Genomic DNA, 17,173 nt, shown 5'->3' with positions numbered 1-17,173 from the left:
TGAAAATCAATTTTGTCCTGCTAAGAACTATTGTGGGTATCCAACAGCCTTGGGTGATCTACACAGATGTTTAAAAATCCACTTTGGCTTGATATGGTGGACTTGGTCTAATACTGTTATCATTACAATTCAGCACTACCAAACCAGAAAGCTTAAATTTGGGTTATTATTTCTGGTTGTTTTGCCAAAGGTCCAAAAAGCTTTAAGAAATTCTCCATCATATCATTTGCTGTACAGTTAGAGTTGACTCTTTTTTCTTCCTTCTCCCCCCCCCACCCCCCCCGCCTCCCAATGGATTTTAAAACCTCTCAGAAATTATATTTAAGTACCATTTAGCTTTGAGTCAAAATCTCCATTGTGATTGGATTTGGAACTTAATTTAATCTCAGTATTTTTCTAGTATCACTGGGTGTTACATGGACCTAATACCTACAGATGTCTTGGGAAAGAAAAGAGAACCTCTCTCATGGTTAGTCTTGACTCCTTAATTTGAGAAAATTCAATATTCCTGTGTATTTTTTAACAGCTTCCTGCTTTTGTAACAGTGTTATGAATACCAATATCCAGAATGATGACATATATAATTTTTATGTTAGTTGGCTCTTCCACAGGATTAATATCTGATGGTTTCAACTGAGAAATTTACTCAGAAAACCAGCAAAGGTGTGATAACACCATACAAGAGTTTTGTAAAAAGTTAAGAGCTTCCTCTGTGAGCCAAGCTACTTTCCCTATGCAGAACAAGTTTCAAAACCGGTGAGTCATTTGATTCCTTACATAAATCAGATTTCTAAAGGCATTGTTTTTGTCCTGCGCATTGGCTCTGAGAAAATCAGTAGCAGGAAAAATTGATGACAGTGCCTCAGTGTCCTATGGATCTTCGTCACAGCACAAGCAAAGCAAAAACTGGCACCGGACCAAACACCTTACCAGCAAAGGGTCTTTAACTCTTCATGAAAGTAAAAGGAACATTTCCCCAGGCACCTACTAAAATGCCAGACCCCTTTCAGGACAGCAAGTTAGCAGCATTGCTAATCAAGAACTGCAACACCAACTGCTCTTCTTCTGCCAGTACAGTTAAACAGTATTGACAATCAAAAGATGGCAAAAAAGCAGCGACAGAAGAAACCACTTTCCATAGCAAGGTAGAAAAATCAATCTGCCTTAAGTCCAACGGCTGAATGTAAGCTTTTGTGTTAAGCTTGGGTTTCTTTGAACAGCAGGTTCTTACTAATGCAGCTGCTAGCAGATTGTTTACAAAATGTGTCTATCTGTGGTCAGCTGGATTCAGTGACCTTCCCCCTGCTCAACAGCCTGGGTTCTACAAGTTGCAATGTAGCAGTTATACTCATACTTACTGGCAGTGTGCGCACTCTAAAGTAATCTCAGTGTTTACCAACACTGAATGAAAATTTACTTAGGCAGCAGGGGTTCAGTTCACAAATGTCTCCTGAAAGATGTAATCGAAGGACTCTAGTTTTAGAAGAAAGACAAATTACTTTGCTCTGTAAGTATATCTTGATTTATTAGTTGGGAACTGCTTCATCTTGTTAGACACTACTTTTTGGAACAACACATACTGAATACAGGAAATACAGCTTAATGAATAAGTTTTAAATGCTGATTAAATCAAATCCATAACTGATAAATATCTGCTCAGCTTCAGAACGAAGAGAGGATTTTATCCATGTATACCAGCTAGGAAATGCAACTTGTGCAGCATACTATTAGATATGCCAAATTTCTGCAACAGTTCTGCCATGCTTTCCTTGAATTAATGTCATGGATTATTGTCACTCAGCAAGCCACTCTATGAATATGCAAAGTGTCAATATCTATGTCTAGTATCTGCTAGCTAAGCACAAACAATACTTATGGGTTAGTGTAATCAGTACATACACAGACGGTACTGTCACATCTGTTCAAGAAGTAAGAGATTTTTCATGCACAACTCTTTTCCTAGGGAAAAGCTTACTTTTGTCCAGCTTCTCCTTGGCCTGCACAAGGTCCGTATTTGTAAGCATAAACAAGTCGAGGGATGAAATCTGATGTCACAGCTATAACGAATGCATTTGTGATAACAGAAAGAATTCCAATGCCTTCCAGAATTCCATACCAGATTCCTGTATAATAAGGAGGGTATGTTAGCTCCAGGAAAAACAAGGTCCAAAATACTTCAAATACTGCATGCTCTGAAGCAGCTGTCCAAAAACCTTCTTATGTAGTTTCTATCAGAGTCACTGACTAAAAATTTTTTTTTTCCTTTTATTTTCAGCTGGACCTCAGAGAACAAGATTTATGTTCCCACTGGGTAGGAATTTTGTTTATCCTGCAAATTATCTCAATGAAGCCAGCAACAATGCTCATGAAGATCTTGGTTCCAGCAAACCCCATAACCCTGTGGACAGTTTTAAACATGGTAAACCTCCTTGCTTATGATGATGGCTATCCAGCCTTTGAGGAGGATCTGCAGTGGCATATGTTCCCACAGTGTGCCTGCTGTGAGTATATGTAATCTATTATATGCAAGGCCTTTCTGGCCTTGCATATAACTTGTGTATGGCTGGTCAGTACATATCTCTCTGTATCAAAATATTCATACCATGCTAATGCTATATTGTGGCACATGGTCCCCGGTATGTTCAGTTTTAACTGCCTGACAGATCTTGTGGTACAGACACAACTCTGATCATGAGGACCATCAGTGAGAAATAATCAAAGGCAAGTTAGATGTACCCATTGATTTTAATGAGGCATCATGCTATCCCTAAAAACTTTTCTGAATAGGGACCAAATACAACACATTTTGAGAAATAACACCTGAATCTGCCTGAAAAAAAAAAAAAAAAAAAAAAAAAGCAAAAACCAAACCAAACCAAAAACCCAACAACCATTTTTCTGTGCTTTCATTATTTAAATTATATAACTGTCTTTTCAGAAATTGTCTGTTGTGTATGCTGTGTACTGGCTGAACACCTCACAGAGCGACAATGTTCACCCACGAGGCTTTTCTCAGACATAGATTTGAGGCAGATGGTAAAGCTCTCTGAGAGCAGAAAGCCTAGGATTCTGCTATTTCATTGGGAGGGCTGCTCTTTTTTGCAGTGCAGTTGGGCAGTGAGGTATCCTATTTACCCCTCCAAAGACACCAGGAATTCAGCATTGGGCAAATAAGTTTGCTTTATCGCGTCCTTCTGCTTTTGCACGCTGGAAGGATGGAGGAGATTTATAATCAATATGTGTCCAGAGAGTCCTTGCAGCAGTGTACAGATGAGTGACCTCAAAGTTATGTGAACCCTGTATTTAGCAGTGTAGTCATTCCTCACTGAGGACAAGTAGTCTCTTGTGATTTAGACCCATCCTGTCTCATGCCAGTGGACCTAGTGAACATAGCCACTAAGTCACAGGTGACATTTTTGGCCAGGTAAATAGAAAACACACAGTAACCTTATCAAATGGAGGCTGCTTTAACTTGACTTTGATGCTTCTGCTGCTCTGTGTTCTGTGTTCAGATAGTGTGTCTGCCACAATAAGAAACCTGCAGAGAACACTGATCACTTCATTAAAGCATTTTGGCTGTTAAGTCACCCAGAAAGTCATTACAAGAATTTTGTTTTGTTTTGGTTTGTTTGTTTTTCTTTCTTTTTCTTTTTTCTTTTTTCTTTTTTCTTTTTTCTTTTTTTCCCTGCTTTTTAGGACAGTCAAATTGTATATTGTTAATGTGGAAGAAGACTGAAAATTCCTTAATCTGCTCTTACTTGAAGTGGTCAGTATTTTGCCCTAAAAATAGCACACACATGTAACAAAGAACTCACCTATATCTTTGGCTCTTGAAGCTAAAGGTCTTCTCCACTGGGTGACAAATTTGTATGCATCAAGCCGAATTTCAATAATATTGTTAAGTAAGGCCAGAAGTGGTGCCAGTGGAAAAGCTGCCACAAAAATGGTTGTGAACCCAAACTGAAGAACTAGGAAAGAAAGGGAAAGGTCACAGTATAACTATTGAGCTCTAATTCTATGTTCTCAGATACTGAAGTATCACACAGACAAACATTCCTTATTATGCTGTACTATACAATAACCTTGTGACAACTGTGCAGAACTTCTTTGCCAAATCTCAGAGCAAGGATGACTAAAACAAATGCACATCAGTGACCAGAATGGACTTCAACATCCAGATTTTGTAATTTGGAGAAGAGTTTGGAGGTGGATAATCTATGCTTTTAGAAATTTACACTTGTACTCCAGCACCAACTAGGATCTCTAAATACTTGCAAAGATTAGGGTTTACATTATAAGTAGGCAGCAGTTTGAAACCTTATGTAAGTTTCCAGAGGCAGGTCTTCAGACTCCCAAATTTGTCATTAATTTGAAAAGAATTGTGTGACGGAGAAAAGAAAAAAACTTTCATGATATACATGGTTCAGTCACACGGGGCAGAAGTTTTTTGTTCTTTAACATTGTTTACAGCAGTTATTCTCCCCTTTCCTCTGGATAAAGCAATACTTTTAGACAGCAAGCTAATTTGTAAAAGTGAGGCAGTAAATGACAGTGAATTTTAAACATAAGCATCCAAGTCTGTTCCATTCAGTTTAAAATAAAAGCCCAATGCAGGGAAGCAAAACCCAGCAGAGTCCTTCAGAAACATATACAGGTGAAGAGATGGGCTGCTATTTAGAAACCAACCTTCCCCATACAAAGCCAGAATCAGAAGCATGTCATAAATGCGGGATTAGCAAACCAGCAGCAGTGTGGTTAGCTGCATTGACTTGGTTTGGCTCTTAGAAACCCACTCCCATCCCTTACCTGACTTGTAAGAATAAGAACTGTTTTGCAGCCTCTTTGGCTCCATATAGCAATAGTTTAAAAAGTACACCAGCCCACATCAAAAAAAAAAAAAAAAAAAAAAAAAGAAAAAAAAGCAATACCATTAAAATCTAGTGAAAGAGAGAGCTAAGGTCAGTGTCATACTCATTTCTAGGTATTCATCAAAGAGTCCGTAAGCATTCATAGGCTGCAGGTTGTAGTCCTTTTCCCACTGTGGGAAGCTTGTTTTTCTCTGTGTGCCATACTCTTGCCGTAGTTTTCTCCTGGTCCACCAGTTTTGAATTAGCCTACATTTTCAAATAAATTAAAGAAAACAAGTAAAGACTGTTATTGACTGTTCATTGATAAACTGGAAGAGGCTGAGTGTGCACAACATACCTTGCAAAATGAATTTTCAAATTCATAGGAAAACAGAGCATTACTAATGCATGTGGCTGAAGACACAGTGTAATAGGTATGAAAACAGATAAGGCTGGTGGGATGTTGGGAGTGGGTTTCTAATGAAAAAGGGATTTTGACATCTTTTTATTACTTATTTAGCTTATTTTTGCCTATACAAAATGGCAAATCATTTCAGGGTCTGTTTATAATGCAGGATGCAATGTTGTATGGAGACAGTTAAGCTCTAAATGAGAAACCAGTAACCAGACTGCTAATGATGTTTGATCCCTTCCTGTGTGATGGCATCTCTGCATGGCTCTACATTGTGTGGGGGTGGCAGTCCCTGAGCTATCCTGGAAGGGAAGGAGATACCTTGAATGTAATTAGTGTCTGCAGCCAAACATTCAGAGAAACAAGGGGCAGAAAGAAGTGTGTGGACTACTGACAACACTTGGTGGCCAAGAGATTAACAGCAGACTTAAGAGAGCTCTCCATCTCACAGAAGGGGAAGACTGAACTGGACTTCAGAGAAAACATGCTGTTCCTGAAGAAATGCAAGTGTAGGGGCACAGGAGAGACTGAGACAGAATAGAAATGAGTGCCCACATTTGTAGTAAACACCTTTGCCTCTCCAGGTCAAGGAATTGCACTTACTGGGCCAACAAAGGACATGAGCTAAAATTAGCATAGAAAGCAAAACAACACAAGAGCTTTTCTCCAAAATTGCAGTGGGCCCCTTCATCTCAGCAAGTTAGAAGGTGCTGACTCACCCAAATAATTCAGCCAGTCATCAATGTGAAAATAGGCTAAAAAGGCCATTCCTGTGAATGGAAGATGGTTGTGACTGATGATTATGGGCCTTTGCCTCTCTTGTGCTGACTATGAGAAGGTAAGAGGGCTGAAAACTGAATTCCTGCAAAAAAGGCAAAGTGAAGGATGAGGTGGGTGGGAGACCTATATTCTGAGATGGATCCCAGTTATTTCCTCCTTTGTGCGAGCAGAAACCCATAACCAGTATTATGAATATTGAAGACTGACAGTAAAATTCGAAGAGATGTCTGTTTACTGATTTATATTTGAGCAAAATATGAGCAATGTAATGCAATAAGGTTTTAATATTGATATGTGTTCTTCCAAGAATAATATCAACTTGAGATTGCTATTTCCCACCTTCAAACGAAGCAATCATTTTTACTTTGTTTACTAGTTATTGCAAATGTAGATATAGTGCAGGAGAGAAATGTCAAATGCTTTTGAAGGTTTTGAGGTGGTGTTTGTATGTAGCAGAAGCACCACACTGACATGCCAACATTTGTATGAACACATGGAACTATGAAACAATAAAGGCCCTTGCACATCAAACCTAGGGGCATCTCTTTAATATCTTTGAAACCTAGTTTTTAAATTTCGGGTGGAAATTTCAAAACACATGCCAATGCCGTTCATATTAGTGTGAGATGAGACAGCAGACACTGGAGTTCCTGTTGCTAAAGAACACCTGTAGCCCTGGACAGCACTGGACACTCCTGCTGCATGCCTCCATGTTCCCTGTGGGAGCACACATCAGCACCAGGGCTGGAGTGCCACCCTGAAATGACGCAAAATAGCACTCTTCAAAACAGGCTGCTGTGGATTCTCTTCTAGGACTATCTTATGGAGAAGCACTTCCCGCTATCAGCTTTGGAGTAGCACAGTGCTGGCACTGCCTGGAACTTGGCAGGCAATAGCCAGTGTATGCATGGAGGGGCAGTGATATTCTAGACTAGAGGGTTGCCTCTAAATCCTCTGGCCATCCATGTGGTGGTGTTGGCTCCAATCATGCCCCTAGCAGAAATAACAGTGTTTTTTTTTCATACAAAGAGTAAATGTGCTTGCTTGCAGCCTATCAGGGCTAGAGAGGTGGTGTGAAAGGGCTGGAGAGAAAACACATCTCCCAGTAGAATAGGTTTAAGCTTCTCACATTTCTGTGACTGTGTCATTTGTATTGTGACTCTAAATGAAGGGACAGACTTTACTTAAAATAATTTATTCCTATTAAAGCACTTGTTCTTAAACAACCCCCTCTTATCTACTTCTGTCACCTTCTTTAATTCTCTTCAATGCTTATTATTGGGTTTCAAAATCCCTGTTAGTAGGTAGCAGAAAGATCTAATGAAAACTGATAAGAGTCTGGGAGCGGAAAAAGAAGGATCAGTGTTGTTGCTGCTGTTCCCCCCTCCCCACCCTGCTAATTCCTCCAGCCCTAACAGCTGCAAAATCCTGGCTAGAAGCACGCTCGGCACTGACTGGGGAAGGCAGACGAATAGTGAATGTTGAGTACCTTGATTGCCCATTACTCTGTGCATTTAAATCATTTACTCCATTCTCGTTACGGCTGGATGTGATCACCGCAGAGGCTGCCCGAAATCACTGCTGCGACACATTCTGCAGTTCAGGCACCAACCTCTGCACTAGCTCTGCTGTGGATCCTGCAGCGAAGCAAATCCCTCCGAACTGCAGAACTTTGCAAGGGCAAACTTTCTGACAATGTCAACTCTCTTATATTTTCACACTTGCTAATTTCACTTGATGATCTGCCACAGTCTCTAGCATCAACCGTCTCTATTAATCATGCTTATTAAATACTAATCAATAAGAAATGAACCAATAGAAAATGAATAACTGTCAACCTTCATAGCTAGGGCACAGCTCCACAATACCCAGAAGATCACCAGGGAATTTGTCTACATACCAGTCAGTACATTTTTCTATCTCTGAGAGTGCATATGCCAGCAGTGCATTTTTTCCAGCTCATACCTGCCCTTTCAGGCATCTTTTATCACCCAGCAAGGAGAAATCCAATTTAGAATTTCCTGGTATAGATAAAAAATGATACATACAATATTGCCTGTGCAAGGAATACAGTGGTCCTACAATTATTTTTAAGGAGTTTTGAAACAGGGAATATGATTTAATGGAATCAAGTGCTTCTCACATATTATTTATTTGTAAATATCTATATTACACTTTCCTTTTTTTTTTTCAAACCATATTCAACATACAAAACCTACAACAACTATCTCTACAAGCCTGGAAATCTAGCTTAAGAGCTATCTATCTTAAAGGAAATGTTCTATTATAATGGCTACTGTACCTTGTTTTTATGTAACCAGTCACAGAAAAAAAACAAAAACAAAACAAACAAAAAAATAAACTTAGTATCCTTCTGTTACCTACAAAAGCATAGACATGTTTACTTACGGGTAGCCCAGTTCCATGAAATTATTCCATGTCTGCTTTAGCACCATTATAATACCCATTTGCATACAGAGATCAATAAGGCATCCACTAGGGTGGCACTACAGAAAAAAAGAAACAAAAGGTTAAGTAGAAATAATGCTCAGTTTTAAGCATTTCTTAAAGAGCAAACACTTATATTAAATAATTTACTTAAAGGAAATTTAATGCTGTTCTGTTTAATATTTTTCATAATATAAACTTATGGGAGCATATGAAACTGTATCATACCATGACCCCTGTAAGCCTATCATCTAATTCTCTGCAGGGGACAGAATCAGCTGAAACAAGTACAGTTTTCACACTAATACTGCTAATATGTGTTGTGGTTTAACCCGGCCAGCAGCTAAACACCATACCAGCTACTCTGATAACTCTATCCTAGCTGAAACCAGGACAGTATGTTATGGAATTGAGGGTAGGATAGAGGTAAAGGCTACCGAATTTCTCCAAGGATTACAATAGCTTTTAGGGAGTCTAATTATGCTTCGAGTCAAAAAATGAAGAAAAGACTCCTCCTGGCTGCACATGCAAAGAGTTTATGCCTAGAGGATAGTCCTAATACTGTTTATTGAGTACTTATAATGTATACGACTGAGTGGATTCCTGAAAATATTATCTTCTTGAAGAACTGAAAGTCCCTAACTGTCAAATAGCAGTTCTCAGCATCTCTTTCTGAGTGCTTACTTGTTTTAGCCATAGGTCCAGGCCTTGAAGAAATGGTGTTGGTCTGAGGAGAGATGTTCAGCTAGTAAAAATTTAGGCAATGCCATAAAGAAGAAACAGAAAAGTGCCCAAAACTTTTTCCCCTCAAACAGCATTTTGTATAATTGACTTTGCAAATCCAAACAGTGGAGTCCAAGATATATTGTTAAATCCTGGGTATTACGGGCAAGTGAAGCAGATTACAGTCACAGGACTGGAACTATTTCTCTTTATTTTTTGGGAGAAAAAATCTGAAATTAGTTATGACTCATAAGAAAATGTAATATGAATTTCTAATACATACTGCATTATACAGTCCTCATAATCAGGGTCCCTGCTGAGGTTTCTGTTGACCTCATTGAGTTTCTTTTTAGATTAACAGGGTAGCACAAACACTTTTTAATTAACTTCACTAGCATTATTATTAAATCATCATCCTTCTATTTTTAGGAATCATCACACAAGCAAATATAGCCTAAGAGAGGTAGATGAAGTACTAATGAAGTAGCAGTGATGTTACAGCCATAACACCACTAATGTGCTATGTACACTGTGGTCTGAATATACCCAGGGACGCTGGACTAGGCTGTATCAAGTTCTTTTTGCAGCAGCAGCAGTTAGGTCAACTTGGTCTCCCTCAGACTTCAGAGGGATGTTCAGTCTATCTGCCCATTTATTACTTTTTCCTTGAATGTACAGAATTCACTACTTCAAAATTAGGACAGCCTTTTCAAATTATTAATTCTTTGCTAATGCTTGGATGACCTCTGTAAATGAAAATATTTAGAGATCTGGAAGTGTTTGTAAATTCATATCATCAGTGTAAAAACCTGCATTTTCTACTTGCCATTTGTCATATATTTGCAAAGTTGTTTCCATTATTCATCTGCAAAGCAGCAAAGAAACCACGGGATTTGATTATACAAACAGCAGCACCTAATGCTACAGGACCAATACAGAAACTGCTGCTGTTCACCTTCCATAACTGGTTTTTGAATTCTGAATGTATTTGCTAAAAAAAATTAAATAAATAAAAATGGGGGGGGGGGGGGGGGGGGGAGGGGGAGGGGAGGTTGGTACTTAACTTGCAAAAGTGATCCCTCACTTCTCTCCAATTTCATCTGACTTTGTAGACATCCAACATTATGTCAATAACTTTTGGGAAGTTTGTTCAGGTGTTTTGGTCAATCTTTAAGTACATTTTATGTATCTGTGTTTTAAATTGTCATTTTATTAATGTAGCTCCCTGGTCAGCAAGGCTAGAAAAGCTGAGAGGAAGAAATTTTTTCAGAAGCAAAAAGTTGTCAGATTCATATCTGATTTTAAGGATGAAATCCTTCCAACACAAAAATGTAAGAAAAGGCTAAACTATACAAATGTGATGCACAGACTGAAACTGCTAGCATTGAAAGGGCATATATCAATATACGGATGGTTTTGTAACAGATGGTAGAGTGTCAGCAGAGTGGAGTTAGAAAGCATCTCAAAACCCAATAGCACACTCAAAAATACTTAGAATTATGTGTCTGCCTTTGCTTGCATTTACTGCATCCGTGGGCAGCAAATAAATCAGTGTGTAGCTTGTTTCAGCAGCACAGGAGTTAGCAAGGACCCACCTCTTCCAGTCTCCACCGGTTTATCAGCCTTAGGTAGGCACCAGGGTGTCCTGTAAATCTTTAACACACAAATATACATCAATGATGTTGTATGAGCAGTCTGCTCACTGCAGTAGAAGAAAGATCATACTGTTGTTTTAATCTAACGTCACCTTAGCATGACTAACTATAAAAGATGTTGTGCAGCAAATACGATTTGGGGATTCCTAGAATAATTCACACAAATGGCTAAATATATTTTTACTTCAATTTTTATGTGAATACCAAGTATTGTGCTGCTTCATGTTCAGCATATGCAGAACAGAGAGGAAATCTGAATAAAACTGCTTATGTCAGTCAAAAAATGGTTTTCAACTGCCAGTCCATTTTCTTATTCAGCATGTGCTATCTGCCTTTCCATGAAATCAGTATAAATGTTAGTTTTCCCTAGGAAAAAAAATCTGATGGCTCCTAATTCATTGTTAACTGTTCAAATCTCATAATAAAAGTAGCAAAATATTCAGTACTCAGAAAGAAAAAAAGACACGATGTTGAATTATTTACTTACCATACAAATTACACACATGAAGAGAGAACTAAGTGGCCTGCATGCATATTATTGGGGGTGGCATCAGTTCCCAGTTGTGAAATTGCTAAGAGTTAGCATTACGTCAATATGATATTAGGAAATGAAAACTACCTGTCTATTTCTGGCCCTTTGAAAGGAAAATAAAACTGCAATTTTCCCACTGAGCTAGTAAGAAATTTGCATTTTAAGATGTGAGATAGTATGGTCCTATTTTTTTCATTACTGTCCATCTTATTTCTCCTCTCCACTTATTTTGTGAATACAAGGTTGAAGATATCATTCCTACCTTCCAAGGAAGAATGCTATATAAAAGGTAGAACTGTTCAGGTTGACAAACTGAAAAAGAAACATTTTCAGAGTGAAGCTGTTTTCCCACTCAGATTCGGTACGAGGCTGTTCTGTGAAGAAAGAGAGCAGAGTTTGAGAGGCTTAATCAGATTAACAATTTCACTTGGCGCAAAGGCTGCAGGCACCTATCTGAGCTGGCAATGTATTTGTAAATTAGCCTGCTGATTTCTATATATAAGATGACAGTAGAAATTGTATCCAAAAGAAGCACACAGCAAGCTAGCTTGTAAAGACTTAGAAACCTGTTTAGGTATCTGGGTACGTATATTCCCAGAAGACTGCAAGATAACATGTATATTCTTACAGACTCAGGTTTTTCTCTCATTTCCCGCTCTGCAGTCTACCATGACGACATGGACGCAAAGCATGCCACTGTAAGCTGTGTAAGTGCCTTTTGGTTAGAAATGTCACGCTGAACTGAAGTAAATCTTCCTTCTGTTTCTGTTTCATGGATGTGCCTACCATGCTGGCACCTAAGGACTCTATACAGGTATCAGCAGAGTGCCACTTTCCTTGTCCCAGGGAGCTCCTCACAGAAGACAGAGAAAAAATACTTTGCAATAGATGGGTAAGGCAAATGGGAAAGGGGAAGATGTATGCCTTCGCTTCGCCCTTAATCTACAGAGTAATCAAAGCAGGAGTTAACAAAACAACTACTACACCAACACACCACTATCATGTCCTGTAACTGCTTTCCAGTTGGCATGAGCCTGTTAGTAATACATTGCTATGAACAGGAGTAATCACAGAAGTAGAGGTAGTTATGACAGTTCTGGGCATCATATTGGTAGTACTTGTATACATGTATGTACTTCAAAGGGTGTACAAGCACAAAAATGATAAACTAGATTCTCTTTAATTGGAGCCACACTATCTATGAGGAAATTTCAAATAGATGACTCAACAAAAGTGTAAAATAGACTATTAATTAACAACTACTCTAGTAATTTGGAAGTAACTTGTCAAGAAAGCGAAGTCTGTGCATGCCACTACATATATATTCAGCTAAGCAGAAAGAAATGAAGCATTGTGGATTTTTGATGCCAGTCCGTGGAAAGGATAAGTTTGACTTTTACAGGGCTGCTGCAGCTGAAGCTTTGCTCATATTCCTATCAGAGAGAATGGCAAAACTCTGGAGTAACACAGACGTGAGTTCCGAAAAGGTCATGTAAAATATGAAGAAGGACATCCTGAATGTAGCTTTGCTGCCAAATCCACTCTGAGCTTATTACACTGATAAAGATCATTCAAATCAAATCAGCTACTTAGGCCACCAGAGTAAATAGTACAATAAATGCTGAACATGGTCAGAACAGCTTGACCCACTGAATCCTCAACACAAGTTATATCTGCAGAGGCTACAAGAAGCAGACCTACCTCGATGATAACCTGGCAGAAAGTAAGCAAACTTCAAGGTCTCTAGACCATGTCTTACTGTCCCCAGGATGTCAAAGAGAAAAAAGTGCATAGCCTACACAAACAACATACTTGAAAAAGTTGTATTTCTTAGCTGTAATTAGTAGATGTCTTTTCCATGGGTGCAGAATGGCAATAATATTTTAAATATAAGACATAAAAATGAGGAATCTTAATCTAAGAAACAACAGTATAAAATGCTACCTCACACAGACACACTTTGAACACATTGCCTAGGACTTTCTAGATGTAAAAAAGCCCTGACAATAGCTAGCATCAGCTGTTCCTCTAAGCAGAGGTGGAAATCTGTAGTCCTGGTCCAAAATATATTACTGAACACAGTGGAAATCTGTAGTCCTGGTCCAAAACATATTACTGAACACAAACTCAAACTAATCTCCTAAAAAAAATTCTCATACACATTCAATGATATGGTTGATTTTGCAGGACTTTAGCAAGCATCTCATTTCAGGCTTCTTGACATCAAGGAGCCCTTGCCAACTGCCACCAACCACTGCAATCTTCCAGTGTGATCAAGATCTCCAGAGACTGCCTGAGCTGTGGATAGATGAGTTATTTGCTACTCTAGTACTAGCTGACTGTAAAAACAAATAAATATGTCAACCTTACCCTAGCATAAAGATCACCTTTAAGGCTGACCTGAAAAATTACTTAGAGTACCACTAGAGTTCAGGTGTCGGCAAAGCTGATGAGTCACCTACTTATTTTCCCTTCCAAATACTGACCCTCCTACACAGATATGTTTGAGAGTCAGTAAGAACTTCAGTTTCAAGCTACAAATCTGGCTTCCAAAAGTGATTCTTTTGTTTCCAGGTTTCTGCAAAAGTTGGGAGTTTGAACATTCAGTCTCTCTGAAAACTTATGCTTCTGCCCCCATGGTAACAATTTGTTTAATTTTTTACAAGGTAAGGGGTTGGAACAGGAACCACGGACTGCAGGAGGGTTTCTTGGTACTGCTGATTCCATTGTACTATAGCTTAGTTGATACTCTTCTTTATTAAACCTAAGAAAAACTTTCATTCTTATAGATATCAAATTAATCAGGACTTTTCATATCTATACAGACAGTTTGAATGCTGTCACAATATAGGGACAAAAAATCAGCACAATATCATTCAACTGTGTATTTAACACCACTTACCTAAATTTGTCAGGAAAAGAGCTACCTTTTCATACAGCTGTAACAGAGAAGAAACAGGCTCTTAGAACATGGCCAACTCAAAAACTATAGTACTGTTTCTAAGTAATTGTTTTTACATGTCAAATCTCACATTCAAATGATCCCTGTGATGCTCTGGCAATGATGATAATAAAACTATATATTAATAATACAATAATCAGAGAATCAATCAAAGAATAGTAATATTTGTAAAGCTTATACACAGCTCTTTTCATCTACAATAAATGTGGAAAAAAAGCTGTCACTGTCCCTATTTTATGTACACAGTGAAAAAGGGTTTGACAACTTTTCCAAAACATAAAGCAGAATTGTGGATTGGGATTTTTGTTTTGGTTACTTATGGAGCATTTATCTCACAAAGAAAACCACTCTGTGCTCTGGGATGCAGTTTTCTGGTGCCTTTTTGTTTTTCTGTCTTTTTTCCCCCCTTTTTCTTTTTCCTTCTGTTTTCTTTTTCTCTTTCTTTCTGGTGCTGAAAGGAATGAAGTCACTGGGGAGTCAAGGTTCTTCAGAGAAAGCCTTTCATAATCCCTACCTCCAGACACATATCTTACCCTGTGTCAGTGACGCTGTTCTAAATCCTAAATGGCACTTGCTGAGATTAGCATGTACCAAGATCTCCAATTCTCTGTGAAATTGCTAACTTAATAAAACTCATGAAAACTAACTTGGAGTGTTTCCACCGTTATTGTTTGCAAACAGCTTTTGAACCTGTAAAGCATACCACCACCACCATCATTATTAATGTAAATTAATACAACCATTTCCATTTGCTTCAAATGAGGCTATGGTCTGCTCCCACAAAATGCTAAATGTCCTTAATTCTCACTGATGCATACAGGGGTAAAAAATTCCTCATATTTCAGGCTCAAGTACTTAATTATTTCTAAATTGCATATAAACAATGTTTCTTTTCATTTGCACTTATTCCTATAAACCATTGTTACTTAAATTGAAGTAAGTACAATTTATAGATTAAACTGACTGCTTAAGGTCTGAAGTTATCCTGAATTATCTCATCTGTGTTAACAACCACTTCTTGCTATGAACAGATTTTTGCTGTCTTTGGTGTAAAACGTTTTGATTCAAGTAATGAAAAAGATGGTTTCTTCTAGGTTTAAAAGCATCTCCTAAGGGCAACTGCAAAAGTGCTAAATGTCTGGATGGTTTATATCTTGAACCCAGCAGGGAGTAGGCTATTTTATAAATGTACATCGCTCTGTGGATGTGGGTATCAAACCTGTATGTTGTTGCTGTTCCTCGTGGAACAGTAAGACTGCACTAGAGCTTCTCTTAACAGCATTTGGACCAGATTACCTGCTACCGCAGTTTATCACTACTCATCCGAAGGGATCTCCTCAAGGATTATGTAGTTCATATTTTCTATGTACAGTGTCACTGGAATTAAGAGCTTTTATTAACCTAAGTAAAGCCAATGATTGTTCCCAGGTCAGGCAGCATGACTGTCTGGGTGATCTTACGCTTGTAGGTCAGATCATTCTGTCATGATGGATGATGCATCAGTGTATTTACCTAGCTCTCAGAGCATGTAGTCTAGAACTTACTTGTGCTCTGTACCTTTCCCCTGATGATTAGAGAGGTTGTCAGCTTGTATTAGAATCACCAGCTGTTTTCCAGGCTTCCTAGTAGAGAATTCCCTACTGTTATATATGTCTTGGTCCATTCTGGTTTTATTATACTGTCTTAGCTTTCTCTACTTCTGTTTTTCTTGAGTCACAGTTTGTACACAATTCAACTACCTGATTGCTGATGGGAAAAAAGAGATTTTTTTTTTTTTCAAAAGAAACTGCACTACTGTCCTTCAGTAAACTACATTTATCCATCATAGGAAGTGAGGTTTAATGTTTGTAACTCCTCTGACTAATGCAGCTAATGCAGTTTCATATTTTGGGGATCTTTTGTTTCCATGAGTGATATTCAGTTCTAAGGATATGGTGCCTATTGCATGGCAATGTGCACAAAGCTTAAGGAATCCATCTTTGCAGTGCTCTATTAATTTGATATATTTTGGGAAATAAAACAGTTTCTCAAAAGGCAACCTCAAGCCATCCCTCAATATTTTAAAAATTTCTCTAAGCTGTAGAACTCTTTGAGAACCAAGTATTTTTGTTTGCGCAATATTGCTTTGTTGCTGCTTCACTGCATATACAATGGCTTATATTGAGGACTTGGAAACAGATGCTGTACTGACATAGATATATATAGTTTTCTTTTTATTTCTTCTATGCTTATTGTGTGCTCTATGTAGATTAAAGAAAATCCCCCAAAGCTGCAGATAACAAACAATAAATCAAAAACAGCATAGAAGAAGAGAGCCCTCAGTACAAATTCAAAGAGAATTAACAGCTTCCACCTCTTCTTTCTGCCCTTTCTCAGCCTATTGTCCCACCCTAGGGGAAACATAGTCAACAATTCTTGATAGACTGTTCTAATTGCCAATCCAGTCTTGCCTATGACAAGGGAGAAGTGAAGCCCTGCCACAACGCTTCTTGGAACCTACTGCTCTATAAAAAATGGGCTGTTTGAATTATTTTTTAGATGATGGAAATGCTTCAGTATTGCACAGATATGAAAATAATCTCCAAGCCAGTCCTTGTAAACATGCAGGCCTGAAATAACATCTTGTAATTCCTCTATAAATTTCCCAGGTAAGTCAGCATATGTTCTGAAGCAAAGCCTAACATGCTTTTGATAGAAGACTCTTGCCATTGAGTGGGCAGAGATACTCCAGTACCTGGATGATTTGTAGGCTGATTCCTCCTCTCCCTTAAAATGCAGTCTTATAATGACAGTTAACAAAACACACTTATCTGA

General features: G+C 38.3%; 1 protein-coding gene across 1 annotated transcript in view; it reads right to left on the bottom strand.

Annotated features, from left to right (window-relative positions):
- The window catches only part of ANO4 (anoctamin 4), a gene marked incomplete at its 5' end in the record, with an annotated part of 126,652 nt that overhangs the window by 7,597 nt on the left and 101,882 nt on the right, over positions 1-17,173 (bottom strand). Inside the window, 7 exons of the mRNA XM_082767328.1 lie at positions 1,976-2,123; positions 3,816-3,968; positions 4,972-5,114; positions 8,449-8,546; positions 10,806-10,863; positions 11,660-11,771; positions 14,300-14,336. Of these exons, the coding sequence (XP_082623454.1) occupies positions 1,976-2,123; positions 3,816-3,968; positions 4,972-5,114; positions 8,449-8,546; positions 10,806-10,863; positions 11,660-11,771; positions 14,300-14,336 (749 nt within the window). The remainder of the gene's footprint in view (positions 1-1,975; positions 2,124-3,815; positions 3,969-4,971; positions 5,115-8,448; positions 8,547-10,805; positions 10,864-11,659; positions 11,772-14,299; positions 14,337-17,173) is intronic.

Source organism: Aythya marila, assembly GCF_965140915.1.
Source record: "Aythya marila genome assembly, chromosome: 1".
Lineage (NCBI taxonomy): Eukaryota > Metazoa > Chordata > Aves > Anseriformes > Anatidae > Aythya > Aythya marila.
This window is presented reverse-complemented; position numbering and strand designations above follow the sequence as displayed.